The 15,932-nt window shown below is 49.2% G+C and overlaps 1 protein-coding gene across 4 annotated transcripts in view; it reads left to right on the plus strand.

Annotated features, from left to right (window-relative positions):
• The first annotated feature begins 12,285 nt into the window (after positions 1 to 12,285).
• KDM2A (lysine demethylase 2A) overlaps positions 12,286 to 15,932 on the plus strand; it is a 144,678-nt gene continuing 141,031 nt past the window's right edge. For 2 of the 4 annotated variants that reach the window (XM_063783124.1, XM_001172828.6), the window contains exons 1-2: positions 12,286 to 12,532; positions 13,705 to 13,829. Coding sequence is in view for 3 of the 4 variants with exons in the window: in XM_001172828.6 (XP_001172828.1) it covers positions 13,788 to 13,829 (42 nt within the window). In the remaining variant the exon portion in view is untranslated. The remainder of the gene's footprint in view (positions 12,533 to 13,704; positions 13,830 to 15,932) is intronic. The other 2 variants (XM_016946467.3, XM_009423552.4) reach the window with 1 other exon arrangement.

A 15,932-nucleotide genomic window follows, 5' to 3' on the forward strand; every position in this document is an offset into this window, starting at 1 on the left:
AAAGAAGATAAAAGAAAAGAAATACACCAGAGAACAAAGAGAAAGCAGTGAAAATTATGGGCATTGTCCTATCAAAAGCATCAAAATTATATGCCTATGCCTGTGTATTAAGGAGCAACTTAAATACACATGGAGGCCAGGCATAGTGGCTCATGCCTGTAATCCTAGCACTTTGGGAAGTTGAGGTGGGTGGATCACCTAAGGTCAAGAGTTCCAGGCCAGGCTGGCCAACAAGGTAAAACCCTATCTTTACTAAAAATATAAAAATTAGCTGGGCATGGTGGTGTGCACCTGTAATCCCAGCTACTCTGGAGGCTAAGGCAGGAGACTTGCTTGAACCCAGGAGGTGGAGGTTGCAGTGAGCTGATATGATATCGCGCCACTGCACTCCAACCTGGGCGACAGAGTGCGTAAGGCTCTGTCTCAAAGAAAAAAAAAGAAAGAAAGAAATATGGTCCCATCAAGAGGCACAATGTGGTTTCAGAAAAAGGAAGCCACTGAGGATTCCACATTATGTTATGGCAAGTCAGAATTGCGTATTCCATTTGTCCACTTTTCTGAATTCATTGACAAGAAAAATGCATAAAATACATTATAGGATATATTACATGAGTAGTAAATAGTAAAATGAAATAGAAAATACTTCCGGTGGTGGGCATGGTAGTTCATGCCTGTAATCCCAGCACTTTGGGAGTTTGAGACCAGCCTGGGCAACATAGTGACACCACATCTCTACAAAAAATACAAAATTGGCTGGGCGTGGTGGCTCACGCCTGTAATCCCAGCACTTTGGGAGGCTGAGGCGGGCGGATCACTTGAGGTCAGGAGTTCGAAATCAGCCTGGGCAACATGGTGAAACTCTGTCTCTACTAAAAATACAAAAAAAAATTAGCCAGGCTTGGTGGTGCATGCCTGTAATCCCAGCTACTTGAGAGGCTGAGGCAGGACAATTGCTTGAACTCAGGAGGCGGAAGTTGCAGTGAGCAGAGATTGTGCCATTGCTGCTTTCCACCTGAGTGATAGAGCAAGACTCCATCTCAAAAAAAAAAAAAAAAATTAGCTGGGCATGGTGGTGTGTACCTGTAGTCCCAGCTACTGGGAAGGCTGACATGGGAGGATGGCTTAAGACCAGGAGGCAGAGGTTTCGGTGAGCTGAGATTGTGCCACTGCACTCCAGCCTGGGCAACAGAGTGACACTCTGTCTCCAAAACAAACAAAAAAAAGAAAATAAAATACTGAATACTGCTGGGCATGGTGGCTCACCCCTGTAATCTCAGCACTTTGGGAGGATGAGGTGTGGAAGTCAGGTGGCCTCACTTGAGGTCAGGGGTTTTGAGATCGGCTTGGGACAACACAGGGACTCGAGCCCAGGAGGTTGAGGCTGCAGTGAGCTATGATCGTGCCAGTGCATTCCAGCCTGCCTGGGTGACAGAAGGAAAGACCTTGTCAAAAAAAAAAAAAAAAGGAAAGAAATGTAAAATAGTAAGACATATTATAGAAACTACAAACATTTATGCAAAGCATAAACCTTCACCCATGGAAACATATAAACTAAAAATATATCGGGCCAGGCACAGTGACTCATTTCTGTAAACCCAAGCCAGCCTTTGGAAGGCTGAGGCAGGAGGATCCCATGAGGCCAGGAGTTTGAGACTAGTCTGGGCAACATAGTGGGACCCCCATCTCTACAAAAAATTTAAAAATTAGCTAGGGGGCCGGGCGCAGTGGCTCACGCCTGTAGTCCCAGCCCTTTGGGTGGCCAAGGTGGGTGGATCACTTGAGGTGAAGAGATTGAGACCATCCTGGCCAACATGGTGAAATCCTGTCTCTACTGAAAACACAAAAATTAGCCAGGTGTGGTGGCGCACGCCTATAAACCCAGCTACTCAGGAGGCCGAGGCAGGAGAACCTCGTGAACCCCCAGGAAGCCCCAGGAAGCAGAGGCTGCAGTGAGCTGAGATTGCACTTCCGCACTCCAGCCTGGGTGATAGAGTGAGACTCCATCCCAAAAAATAAGAATTATAATAATAAAAAAATAAAAATTAAAAAAATGAAATAAATAGACAGATGGGTAAATCCTGTCATCAGCTCCAGTAATAAAGGAATGAGGTATAGATGTAGGGTCTCCCACATTTCTTCCACCAATAACATTATGCAGGAATAGAAAGTTAATGATATGAAGCTCACCAATAGGAAGATAATTTGATCAACAGTAAAAGTAGATCTAGAAATTATGACCAAATCGAACATGAACTCTAAGCTGTGGCAAATCAAGTATAATTGCAAAAAAAAAAAAAACATGAAAATCTTACCTTAAACTCAGTCAATATTTTCTTGCATGCCCCCAGAGAGTGTGAAAATAGATTTAGCCAGAAAGAAGGTAAAGACCAAATACATTTTCAGAGTTTAAATATTTAGCAAGCATTTTTTGGGGGAAAAAACAATATTGTCATTTTAAAGTTACACTGTTTAAATATAATGTACATTATAATTAAAGAGATATAATGAAAAATAATTGATTGGAGATATTAAGCTTATAATATCACATCAAAAGCTGCACTCCTGTCTGGGCGCGGTGGCTCATGCCTGTAATCCCAGCACTTTCGGACGCCAAGGTGGGCAGAACACTTGAGGTCAGGAGTTTGAGACCAGCCTGGCCAACATGGTGAAACCCTGTTTCTACTAAAAATACAAAAATTAGCCGGGTGCGGTGGCGTGCAACTGTAATCCCTGCTACTTGGGAGGCTGAGGCAGGAGAATCGCTTGAACCCAGGAGGCAGAGATTGCAGTGAGCCGAGATTACTCCACTGTACTCCAGTCTGGGCAACAGAGCAAGACCTTGTCTCAAAAAAAAAAACCAAAAACGAGCGGGAGCAGTGGCTCACTCCTGTAATCCCAGCACTTTGGGAGGCCGAGGCAGGCAGATCATCTGAGGTCAGGAGTTTGATACCAGCCTGGCCAACATGGTGAAACCCTGTCTCTACTGAAAATACAAAAATGAGCCAGGCATGGTGGTAAGTGCCTGCAGTCCCAGCTACTTGGGAGGCTGAGGCAGGAGAATCACTTGAACCTGGGAGGCGGAGGTTGCAGTGAGCCGAGATCATGCCACTGCACTCCAGCCTGGGCAACAGAGCAAGACTCCATCTCAAAAAAAAGAAGTCCGGGTGTGGTGGCTCATGCCTGTAATCCCAGGATTTTGGCAGGCTGAGGCAGAAGGTCAGGAGTTCGAGACCAGCCTGACCAACATGGAGAAACCACGTCTCTACTAAAAATACAAAAAATTAGCTGAGCATGGTGGTGGGCGCCTGTAATCCCAGCTACTTGGGAGGCTGAGGCAGGAGAATCGCTTGAATCGGGAAGCGGAGGCTGTGGTGAGCCGAAATCACGCCAGTGCACTGCAGTCTAAGCAATGGAGCGATACTACGTCTCAAAAAAAAAAAAAATCTTGTGGCCACGTGCAGTGGCTCATGCCTGTAATCCTAGCACTTTGGGAGGCAGGCCAATAGCTTGAGACCAGGATTTGGAGACCAGCCAGGGCAACAGGGCAAAAACCCATCTCTACTAAAAATCCAAATACAAAAATTAGCCAGGTGTGGTGGCATGTGCCTGTAGTCCCAGCTATTCAGGAGGCTGAGGTGAGAAGACTGATCACCTGAGCCTGGGAGGTGGAGACTGCAGTGAGCTGAGAGTGCACCACTGCACTCCAGCCTGGGTGCCAGAGCGAGACCCTGTCTAAAAACAAAACAAAATTTAAAAAGTTGCACTGTGACGTGGACTCTAAAGTCAACATCCTAAACTGGAGACAGTAGAGGTAAGTGGAGCAGAAAGACAAGATCACCAGAGGAGCTGGAATAAAAAGACAGTGAAGAACTTGGCCTAAGATTCACATACCTCCTGGCTTGGTTTGCAGTAGTACAGGATTTGGTTTCTATCACTTCTATTCCAGCTGCAATGACAGCTGCAGGAACAGTTCTCTGGAACAATTACTATTACATCAACCTTCTCTGCTCCAGAACATATGTGCCTCTCTTGCTCTCACAAAACCAAGCTTCTCTGCAAGGATTCAATGCTCTCCAGCCTTCATACTCCTTCCCTCAAAAGCAACACTGCACTACTTTATTGGCTGATTCAATAAATATGAAGGAATGAGTGCCAACTATGCCTGGCACTGTTCTAGGCATTGGGGAATCCAGCAATGAACAAAACTTCCTGCCCCACGGGGCTTATATCCAAGTGCAATTTGAAGACCAGTTCTTATGGTCTAAATGATCTTCCAGCAATTCATTGGAATGATGATTGTTCTCTTGAGTATGTCACATCTTCATGGTGTCCTTTCTTCGATATGAAGTCTTCGAAGGTAAAAGTCAAGCCTTCTAATTTTTCAAATCTCCTTTCTCTATCCAAGCACTTAATTTAGCATTGGGCACAGTGTACTCAGTAAGTACCCAAATCCTACATGTAGGAGAAAAAGAAACTGGACAATGCATTGTACACTTAAAACTTTGTTAAAATGGTAAATCTCACATCAAGTGTTCTTACCACAATAAAATAAAAATAAATTTAAAATAGGAGAACTGGCCAGGTGCAGTGGCTCATGCCTGTAATCCCAGGCACTTTGGGAGGTCAAGGCAGGAGTATCACATGAGGCCAGGAGTTCGAGACCAGCCTGGGGAACATAGTGAGACCCTGTTTCTATGAAAAAAAAAAATTAACAAGTAAAAAATTTTTTAAAAATAGGAAAACCAGAAATCCTTTTTTTTCTTTTTTTTTTTGAGATGGAGTTTCACTCTTGTTGTCCAGGCTGGAGTGCAAAAGCGCGATCTCAGGTCACTGCAACCTCTGCCTCCCGGGTTCAAGTGATTCTCCTGCCTCAGCCTCCCAAGTAGCTGTGATTACAGGCATGTGCCACCATGCCCAGCTAATTTTGTATTTTTAGTAGACATGGGGTTTCTCCATGTTGGTCAGGCTGGTCTCGAACTCCCAACCTCAGGTGATCTGCCCACCTTGGCCTCCCAAAGTGCTGGGATTACAGGCATGAGGCACTGTGCAAGACCTCAGAAATCCTTTCTAAAATAAGTTGTCTTCTAGTTTCCAAAGGGTATTCATGTCCATTAGTCCATTTCACTCCACAACAATCCTAGGAGGAAACAGGGCAGGAGTCACTACTTCTGTTTTATTTATATACATTATATATATAAAATATATGTTTTATATATATTATATATATTTATATACATGTATTATGTTTTATATATATTATATATATTTATATACATATATTATATATAATATATTTTTTTTTGAGACAGAGTCTTGCTCTGTTGCCCAGGCTAGAGTGCAGTGGCACGATCTCGGCTCACTGCAACCTCCACCTGCCTCCCAGGCTTAAGTGATTCTCCTACCTCAGCCTCCCGAGTAGCTGGGAATACAGGCATGTGCCACCGCGCCCAGCTAATTTTTGTATTTTTAGTAGAGATAGGGTTTCACAATGTTGCCCAGGCTGGTCTTGAACTCCTGACCTCAGGTGATCTGCCCGCCTTGGTCTCCCAAAGTGCTGGGATTACAGGCTTAAGCCACCGCGCCCAGCCTACTCTGTTTTATTAAAGAGAACTGAAGTTCTGACGGGTTCAGAACCTCTCACAAAGTGGCTGAAGGAACACTAGCTTTAGCAGAAACTGATGAAAGGTAGCGAATGCCCTTGAAGAAGATAAACAAAGATCAGACTCATTGGGAGGGGCTAAACAGGTCTAAGTGCTTAAGCATTTGGCCCTTTGGGGAAGTGGCTGGAGCCATGTATGACTGTCACCACCAACCCAAGCTGGGAAGCTAGTGCAAGGTTGCAAACAGACCCTGAAACCCCAGGGTGCCAGAAACTTCCCCCAGCAAGCACAGGTGTAGCTGAGGCACAGGCTCTGCATCTTAGAGCTCCACTCTTGGGCACAGCAGGAAGTCCCACCCTTTTAGAAGTGAGAAATGAGGGTGGCCTGGCCCCAAAGCGAAGCTAAGGCTGCTAAAGAGCAGGTGGGGCCCAGACACTGCTGCAGTTGCCCCAACAGCCAAAGTACACCCCAGCGCTCAGGAGCAGTGGGTCTGCACAGCGGAAGGTGACATACCTGGAAAAGATGGCAGCAAGGAAGCACAGGGCCAGGGAGGGTGGTGGTCCCATGGTCCCAAGGAAAGTGTCAGCCACATTCCATGCAAGAACCTCATGTGACACCCATGTTTGATGATCCAAGAATCTGCAGGGCATTTCTGCTTCATTTTTTTCCCCCTGATCAATTCAGGTTCCAAACTCAAAAAAAAAAAAAAGAAAGAAAGAAAAGAAAAGAAAAAAGAAAGAAAACTTTCAGCTGGGCGTGGTGGCTCATGGCTGTAATCCCAGCACTTTGGGAGGCCGAGGTGGGTGGATCACCAGGTCAGGAATTCGAGACCAGCCTGGCCAACATGGTGAAACCCCGTCTCTACTAAAAATACAAAAATTAGCCAGGCACGGTGGCGGGCACCTGTAATTCCAGCTACTCAGGAGGCTGAGACAGGTGAATCGCTTGAACCCAGGAGGTGGAGTTTGCAGTGAGCTGAGATCGCGCCACTGCACTCTAGCCTGGGCAACAGAGCGAGACTCCATCTCAAAAAAAGAAAAAAAAGAAAACTTTCTATCACTTAAAGCTTATAATCACCCCCCAACACCCTTTAACCCTAGAAGAAGTTTTCTTTCTTTTTTTCTTTTTTCCCGGGGTGGGGGGTGTGGGTGGAGGGAGATGTTCAGGAAATGGTTAAGTAACAAAATCAGAGAGCACGGGATTGAGGTGATTAAGGGCAACAAATGGATGGTAAAGGAAAGTGGGAAAGCCATTCAGTCAGATGATACTGGGCCAGGAGAGTGAGATGAACATGGAGGAGGGGGTGGGCCAAATGATGGAGAGAAGGCTGGAAAGAAAGAGACTTCAGGAGGCAGGTGATGAGGAGAAAGAGGCAGCTGGAGTCAGGGAAGAGGGAAGAATAGAAAGCGGAGACACCAGGGTCGGGGGTCGGGGAGAGAAACCAGGAGTTAGGATAGGGAAGAGGGCCGGGTGCGGTGGCTCATGCCTGTTATCCCAGCACTTTGGGAGGCAGAGGGGGGCGGATCACCTGAGATAGGGTGTTTGAGACCAGCCTGGCCAACATGGTGAAACCCTGTCTCTACTAAAAACACAAAAATTAGCCAGGCATGGTGGCGGGTGCTTGTAATCCCAACTTCTCAGGAAGCTGAGGCAGGAGAATTGCTTGTACCCGGGAGGTGGAGGTTGCAGCGAGCCAAGATCATGCCATTGCACTCCAGGCTGGGTGACACGGTGAGACTGTCTCAAAAAAAAAAAAAAAAAAAAAAAAAGGGAGGGGGAAGAGAATCGAGGAATAAGTCATCACACTTAAGGTCTATGCAAACTCTTGACTCACATGAAAACTTCCAAGTTTCTTAAATATTGAAGCATCTTTACTTAAAACCTTCCTTCCCTTCTTCTTTTTTTTTTTTTTTTTTTTAGAGACATGGTTTCACTGTCACTCAGGCTGAAGTGCAGTGGCATAGTCATAGTTCATAGTCCAACTCCTGGGCTCCAGCAATCCTCCACCTCAGCCTCTTTTTTTGTTTGTTTTTTTTGAGACGGAGTCTCCCTCTGTTGCCCAGGCTGGAGTGCAATGGCGCGATCTCGGCTCCCTGCAACCTCCGCCTCCCTGGTTCAAACGGTTCTCCTGCCTCAGCCTCCCGAGTGGCTGGGATTACAGGCAGGGACTACAATGCTCAGCTATTTTTTGTATTTGTAGTAGAGATGGGGTTTCACTATGTTGGCCAGGCTGGTCTCAAACTCCTGACCTCATGATCCGCCTGCCTCGGCCTCCCCAAGTGCTGGGATTACAGGCGTGAGCCATAGCGCCCGGCCAAAGCTTTTTAGCCACTGATTATGCTACCTCCTGGGGAACCTTCACAACCAACTTCTCTATTTTAGTTTAGACCTACACTGTTTGGGACATCTTTACTTCCTCCTTAACATTTAAGGAGAAATTGGAAGTAGTTTAGCTTAACCAGACTAAAGAGTTCTCTTTTCACACCCTAAAGTCTCCCAAAAGAAATGGGTGGGCCGGGCGTGGTGGCGGACGCCTGTAATCCCAGCTACTTGGAGGCTGAGGCGGGAGAATTGCTTGAACCCAGGAGGTGAAGGTTGCAGTGAGCCAAGATTGAGCCACTGCACTCCAGCCTGGGCAACAAGAGCAAAACTCCATCCCAAAAAAAGAAAAGAAGAGAAAATAAGAGAAAAGAAAATGGTGACTGGATTTTCACTCTCAGCATTTGTTGAGTCTTAGCTTTGCTCAAAAAGGCAGTGATTTATTAATATCTTATTAAGGTGCCAATTTATTCCAGCCAGGGACCCTGTTCTCAATGCCTCTAGAATGCATTTTTATTTCCTTCTTCCCATATACCATTGTCAGGGTTGAAGCCAGAGAGTTCATAGTTGGGGAATCCCCCAAGCTCTATTCTCCCTGCAAATGGCTGTTCTAGGGCAATGCAGCCTCACAGATCTGTCCTTGCCAATCAGAGCCACTGTGATGGCGGGAGGAATCACTAGCCATCTGTCTACCTCTTATCTCACCCTGTATATCTGCTCTGGATTATTAACAAAGCCTGCCTGTGGAGAAACCATTGTGTGTATCTGTTTAAATGTCCCGTTCCCCCAACGCAGACTAGTTAACAAATGGTTTTCTACGGCAAAAGAGCTGGCTGCAATCTGACAAATCTTGCTCTACTGGCAGTCCCATTCAAAATAAGTACTACTATTATTGTTCTAGAGCCTTTTTTTGGGGGGGGGGCGGGGAGATGGAGTCTCACTCTGTAGCCCAAGCTGGAGTGCAATGGCACCATCTCGGCTCACTGCAACCTCCACCTCTTGCATTCAAGTGATTCTCCTGCCTCAGCCTCCCAAGTAACTGGGATTATAGGCATGCACCACCACGCCCGGCTAATTTTGTATTTTTTTTTTAGTAGAGACAGGGTTTTGCCATGTTGGCCAGGCTGGTCTTGAACGCCTGACCTCAGGTGATCCACCTGCCTTGGCCTCCCAAAGTGCTGGGATTACAGGCGTGAACCACCGCACCCGGCCTGTTCTAAAGCCTTTCTAGGGTTCTCCCAGCATGCCCATCTGAATTAAACTTGGAGGTATCTGATTGCCAAGGGTGTGCAACTCACCTCCTTGAGGGTTAATTACTTAAGGGGGTCTGAATGTTAAGAAAAAGGGCAAGACCAAGTTGAGCTACTCCTAGAGACTTTCTCTTTGCCGCCAAGTATTCCCTGGGTTATAAGGGTGAGTGGGAAGGAAATAAAGCTGTTTATTTTGCAAATAGCAACAAGGCCCAACACTTAATCTGACAATGGCAAAAGCTTTCTCTCCTGCTTAAAAAACAAACAAAACAAGCTGCTGACTTTTTCTATAACTACAGAGAGCCAGATGCTTATGGGGCCATATCTGGTAGCACCAGTGTGAGAGACTGCTGCTTTTAAAATATATTTTACCATAGTCGGAAAGATTTAAAGAGGCTTTAGATCTGATACAGTTTCTGTGATTATCTTCTTCGTATCAGTGCTCTGAAAATCTAAGAAGTCTGAACAAAACTGGTATCAAAATAAAGAATATTTCCCAGTGACTAGAATGCAAGAAGATGATATCTTATTAACAAACCTTTTTTGCTGTTTGTGAGATGTTTCAGTCGGCTGTTGGAGTAATTATGCAAGCTCTTTAACCTTTCTATACTTCAGTTGTCTATCTTTAAAATGAATATAGCGCTAACAGGCACTTTAGCTTGTCTCCTAAGGAGGTTGTGAAACAAAGCAGAGAATGTCTGTACAAACTCCCCAAGTTGTGCATGCAGAAAAACCTTCTGTGGTAATAAATAATAATACCTTGCATTTACGTAGCGCTTTTACCTTGGAGTTCAAGCCTTGATAGAATTAGAAGATATCATTATTTTAATTGTCTCGCTAACGTCCTCCTGAAAGAGTTGATGGCTGTTTATGCAGGTTATATGATTCACTCCATGCCCTACCTCTCTGCTCCATTCCCTGCTTCCAGGAGTCAGAGCTTAAAGAGTGGGAAACCAAGGCAGGGAGAAAAAGATTTGTGTGACACCGCTCAGCAAGGGCGTAGTGGAGCCAATAGTGCCAACCCCGATGTGTAACGCCCCAGCCACCGTCCTTTGTGGGATTTAGAATTTAAACGGGCCCCAGAGCAAGAGACTGGCTGGGGAAATGCCCGGATCGCGGCTGGGCTGCTCGCATGGCACTGCTCGGGTACCTCCGGCCGGGCTCCGTCGACGTTCGGAGCCTGCTGGCCCGTCGGGCAGCTGTCGGGCCGCGGGAATCGGTCCGTGGGCAGGGCCGGCGCAGCTCGGGCGGCCGCTGCCCCGTCGCTGACCCCCGCGCGAAGCTGCGCGCACCAACAGGAGACATCTTCCTGGCCGGGCCTCCCGCGCCCGCCACGGCCCGGGGCGGCAGGGTCGGGCCGGGGGCCGGGGGCGGCCCGCGCACCCCTCCGTGGGGGGCGCCCCGACTCGCCGGGGGCGGGGTCACGTCCCACCCGGGCCGCCGGGGGCACCGGCGCGGCGGAAAGCTGAGCGTGGCCGAGGAGCGGGGGCTTCCTGGGCCACCTCGCCGGGCGCCTCCGGCCGGCGGTGGGCGCGCCGGCCGCCACCGCCCCCGGGCCGTCGCGGAGACCGCTCCTGCGCCTGGTACCTGTGGACGCCCTTGTTAAGCGCCTGCAGCTCCCCCGGGGAGCCGAGCCCAGGACAGACATGCTACTCCTGTTTCCTGCCCCTTCGGAGCGACGAGCAGTGGGTGAGGCGGGGCCAGGCCGCTGCACCGAGGAGCCCCCGGGCCCAGGGCAGACGGGCCCCGTGGCGGCGGCGCCGGGGCCTGCCCGGGAATGGCGGGCAAGCCGGCCTCGGCCCACCGGCCGGCACGCGAAGGGAGGGCAGCCGGCGGCCATGCGCCCCTTCCCTGCGCCCTCTCGCGCTGGGCAGGCCTGAGCCGGGAGCCCAGGTCCCGCGGGCCCAGCCCGGCGGCTTGACCCCGGGAGACCCTGCTTTGAGGCGGGTATCGGTTGCCCTGGCCCAGGCCTCCCGGCCCTCAGGTTGTGTGACTGTGACGGGCCGCCTGGGGCCAAAGGCGGTTGAAGGGGAAGGGGGCGCAGGTCTCCCACTGCTTGTGGGGGGTGATGTGCTTTGTGGGGGGTCGGGGGTCACCACCCTCCCAGGGGGGTGGGGGAGGGCGGCCAGCACAGCTGGCCGCGAGGGGCGGGGTCACAGAGGCAAAGTGTGTGTGAGGGTGTGTGGGGGGAGGGCGCGCGGAGGAGGATCGGTGCCCTGCGCGCAGGCGCGAGCAGCCAGCCTGGCCCGAGCCCTGGAAGAACGCCGACGGGGAGCGGGAGCGGGGGCGGCGGGCCGGCGGGAGGGAGGGAGGGAGGGCGGGCGGCCTGACGCGAGGGGGCGCAGGGAGCCGCGTCGGCGTCGCGGGGCGCGGGCGATTCGAGGCCGACGCATCCGCGCGTGCGCGCGCCGGCGGCGTGTTCGCGTTAGAGGGGAGTGACGCGTGCGCGTTCACGCGCGCCCGGGAGAGCGGTAAGAAGCGCAGGGAGGCCTGAAGGGGGTGGGGGGTGGAGAGGCGAGCTGGAGGAGGGGTGGGGAGGTGGCGCCTGCGCAGTGCGCCTCGGAGGAGCTGTGTGTATGTGAGAGTCTGACGGGTTCAAAATGGCGGCGGCTGCTTCAGCGGCTCCTCCTGTGTGAGGGAAACAACACCCCTCCCCGGCAGCGGCGGCGGCGGCGGCGGCTCTCGGAGCACCTTCCCAGCGGCTGGGCCCGTCGCCGCTCTGTCTTTCCTGGGCAGGGGACGCTCCGGGAGGAGGGGCAACGCCAGGGGGCCCATCCCCCGGAATCCCTCTTCTGCGACTGGGGAGTAGCCGGGGGGCTCGTCCCGCAGCGCGGAGCCAGACCTGAGGGGGAGACGCGAGGGGAGCCAGGGCCCCCATCCCGGCGCGCCGCGCCGCTCCCGCCCTGTCCGCCCCCCGGGGCCGGGGCCCGCGTTCCGGGGGGCCGGGGCGGCGCGGGGAGCCTCGGGCCGGCCGGTCTCAGCTGATCGGCCGCTGCTCCCGCAGGCGACCAGCCCCTGCTGGCCGAGGGCACGGCGAGGAGGGCGCTCCCTGCGGCCGGGGCCGGCCCGGGGCTCGGGCCCGGGCTGCTGACCGCTGGCCTGGGGGAGGCGGGGGCGCCCCGGGCTCGGCGCCGAGGGGTCGCGCTCCCCTCTCCTGACGCCTCCGACTCCCGGTCTCCAAAGCCAGAAGAGAAGGTTTGATTCAGCAACTGTTTGCTCCCTTTTCCTGGTCGCTCTGACCCTCTCTGGATACTGGGGTGATCCACGGAAAAACCGAAGACGACGTTTGGGATTTAATTATTCCTCTCAGCTTTGGAATCTTTTACTTCTCACTTGGACAAGAACTCAAGAGCAGAATCTCCGGTGAGTTTCCCCCTCCCCCCCTCATTTGGAAGTTTGGTTGACTGTGTTATCCAAAGACTGAATGCAAAGTTTCTATCTCTTTTTCCGATGGGTGAACCATTGAAACGCCTTTTCCTGGGGGAGCCCAGCGAGATTCGCCCTTTTTCCTCTCCGGCCCTGGCTGCTCCATGCCCAGGCGGTCGTCGCCCAGGGGGTGCAAGCACGGTTTCCCTCCCGACTTCGGGCCAGGGCTTCCTCCGGGGGGGCTCTGCCTCCAACTGCTCTGCAAACTGTGTCATCGGGTCCTCTGGTCTCGTAGCAGTTTTGAAAGGATGCTGTTAACGTGGCTGTAATGTAGTGACAAAAACGGGGGGAACCTGTGTTCTCAATGGAAGCCATTATCCACGAGAATATTTAGAAAAAAGAAAACCCTTTCTTGGTATTACGGATTGACCGTCGCGCCGGCCGGTCTTTTTGGACAAGATGTATTTTCCTTGTATCCTTAGATGCAATCGTTTATTTTATTACTTTATCCAAAAAGATCAGATGGAATTTTGGTCCTTGATTTGCACCTCTGAAATTTGTTTCAGAGTTGTGCACATCTTGTGTTGGGGTGGAGGGTAGATTTGGGAATGATAAGATCCGGGGAGTCTAGAAAGGAAGGCGACGATTGTGCACGGCCTTACAGGAGGGGTATGGGAAATTGTTTTGGGGTCATTTAAATCCTAATTTTTTGTCCTCTTTTTACATAGTCAGTTTGCCCTTCTTTCCTTTAGTTTCTGATTACCGGTGAGAGAGAACTAATTTGGTTAGGATCTGGATTAGTTCAGTGGTGCTTCACCTGGTCAGCTCTCTGGAGATAAAAGTCCTGGGCTTTTTTTTTTCTTGCTGATGCTGCCATGAAGGAGATCCTTGCTAGTTGTAATCCTGTGGGGAGAAACTGGTGGTGTGGCCCTTCCACAAGGAACTGAAACCAACATCTCGTTTCGTCTAGGCCTCCGACAGTTGTAATGTGATTAATGTTGAACATGACATGGAACCACTTGCCCAAGAGCAGAAAGGTCCCAAACTCATGAAGAGGAACCTGATTTTTCAGAGAGCCTTTAACACTTACCTTAAATACTCCTTTCCGTGAACAGAAAGCACAAGTTTGAGAATGAGTTCTCATTTCTGCTTATATCATTATTCTTTAGTGTTGCAATCTGGTTCCTAAGGAGGAAGAGGAAGGCAGCCCTGGAGTGGTTTCTTTACAGTAATTTCAACAGAAGAGTGAGAGATGGAACCCGAAGAAGAAAGGATTCGTTACAGCCAGAGATTGGTTAGTATTTTCTCCCCCCACCACAACCTCCAGTTTTGAAGTAGGATAACTATTTTGTTTCCAGTTGTGAATATACTGTGAATGTGTGATTAAAACTTTTCGGGTGACTTTTCTGTGCACCAGAGGAGGGGGAAAGGTGTATTAATATCGAATTTGGCTTTTGGCCAAAAATGTTTTATATTTTATATATTTATCTTGTTTGGAAATGGAGTTATATGTAGCCTTTAGTTTTTATAGAAACCATTGTATACCAAAGGATTTTGTGGATTACAATGTGACAAAGATTCCTGATTTTACAGTACGGACATTGTAATACATCTGATTACGTTAGATTAGAATATAAATTTTGGGGGCAAAGCTGTTTGAGGAAGGATAGTTCAATACGTTTTTTAAGATTTTGTTGTCCCAGGATTTGTGACTTTGAGCGGGGAGAACTATGGATTATTTTCTTTTATTTTATAAATTAACACCTTTGGTAGCTTTGAAGGGTTGTTGGGATTGATTGAAGACAAGTAGGTAGAATACTGGATGCTGATAAAGTTCTGTGTTTTGGGAGGAATGTACGAGATAGATCTTGTTGAAAGAAATTTTAGACATGATTTGAAAGGATTGGCTTATATCTGTATATGAACACTTGGATCCTTTAAGCCATGCTTTCCTCGTAAGGTTTCCCTATTGGAGTTTTAAGAATTCAATTTTTGTTTTTCTTAGCCAAAGAGAGCTTTAATAATAGTCTCACAGTATTAATAAAAATTTGAATTTGTGTTTGAAGAGTGGGCTATGAGGAAAGCGACAGAATTGTATGTAGTATGTGAAATTTGCTGACCTGAAAGGCCTAGAAGATTACTAAAGGAATTCATGGTGGTTTTATTTGGCTCTGCATTTAGGAGAAAAAGAATGGTTCTCGAATACATTTTCTAGTGATCCTTACTCTTTTTGAGAAGAGACTTCTTTATTATTTATTTATTTTTATTGAGATCGAGTCTCACTCTATCGCCCACGCTTGGAGTGCAGTGGCGTGATATGAGCTCACCGCAGCCTCCACCTCCTGGGTTCAAGTGATCCTCCTGCCTCAGCCTCGCAAGTAGCTGGGACTGTAGGCACGTGCCACCACGCCCAGCTAATTTTTGTATTTTTAGTAGAGAACAGGGTTTTACCATGTTGGCCAGGATGATCTCGATCTGACCTCATGATCCACCCACCTTGGCCTCCCAAAGTGCTGGGATTACAGACGTGAGCCACCGCGCCTGGCCATGGCCTATTTTTTATTTTTATTTTTATTTATTTATTTATTTTTTTTTGAGACAGAGTCTGGCTCTGTTGCCCAGGCTGGAGTGCAGTGGTGCAATCTCTGCTCACTGCACGCTCCGCCTCCTGGGTTCACACCATTCTCCTGCCTCAGCCTCCCGAGTAGCTGGGACTATCGGCGCCCACCACCACGCCCAGCTAATTTTTTGTACTTTTATAATTTTTTGTACTTTTAGTAGAGACGGGGTTTCACTGTGTTAGCCAGGATGGTCTCGATCTCCTGACCTTGTGATCTGCCCGCCTCGGCCACCCAAAGTGCTGGGATTACAGGTGTGAGCCACTGCATCTGGCCTTTTATTTTTATAGACAGGATCTTGCTCTGCCCAGGGTGACGTTCAGTGGTGTGATCATAACTCACTGTAGCCTCAAATTGCTGGGCTCAAGCAATCTTCCATTCCAGCCTCCTGAGTAGCTGGGACTACAGGCGTGTGCCACCATGCCAGGGTAATTTTCAGACTTTTTTTTTTTTTTTCTTAGTGACGGGGTCTTGCTATGTTGCCCACGCTAGTCTTGAACTCCTGGCCTCAAGCGATCCTCCCACCTTGGCATCCCAAAGTGCTGGGATTAACAAGCGTGAGCCACAGTACCTGGCTTTTTTTTTTTTTTTTTTTTTTTTTGTGACTGCTAGAAAGGTTTGGTGTGTATTGGGAAGTATATATTCAGCATGCATATATTCCGGTGAGCCTAATTTCAGAGAATTGTCTTGTTCCCAGTTCATGTGTTGAGATTATAATTCTTTATCTCTAACTTTGTAGAAATTAAGCATATCTGTAGTAGAATATTGTATCGTTGGGA

Source organism: Pan troglodytes, chromosome 9, assembly GCF_028858775.2.
Source record: "Pan troglodytes isolate AG18354 chromosome 9, NHGRI_mPanTro3-v2.0_pri, whole genome shotgun sequence".
Lineage (NCBI taxonomy): Eukaryota > Metazoa > Chordata > Mammalia > Primates > Hominidae > Pan > Pan troglodytes.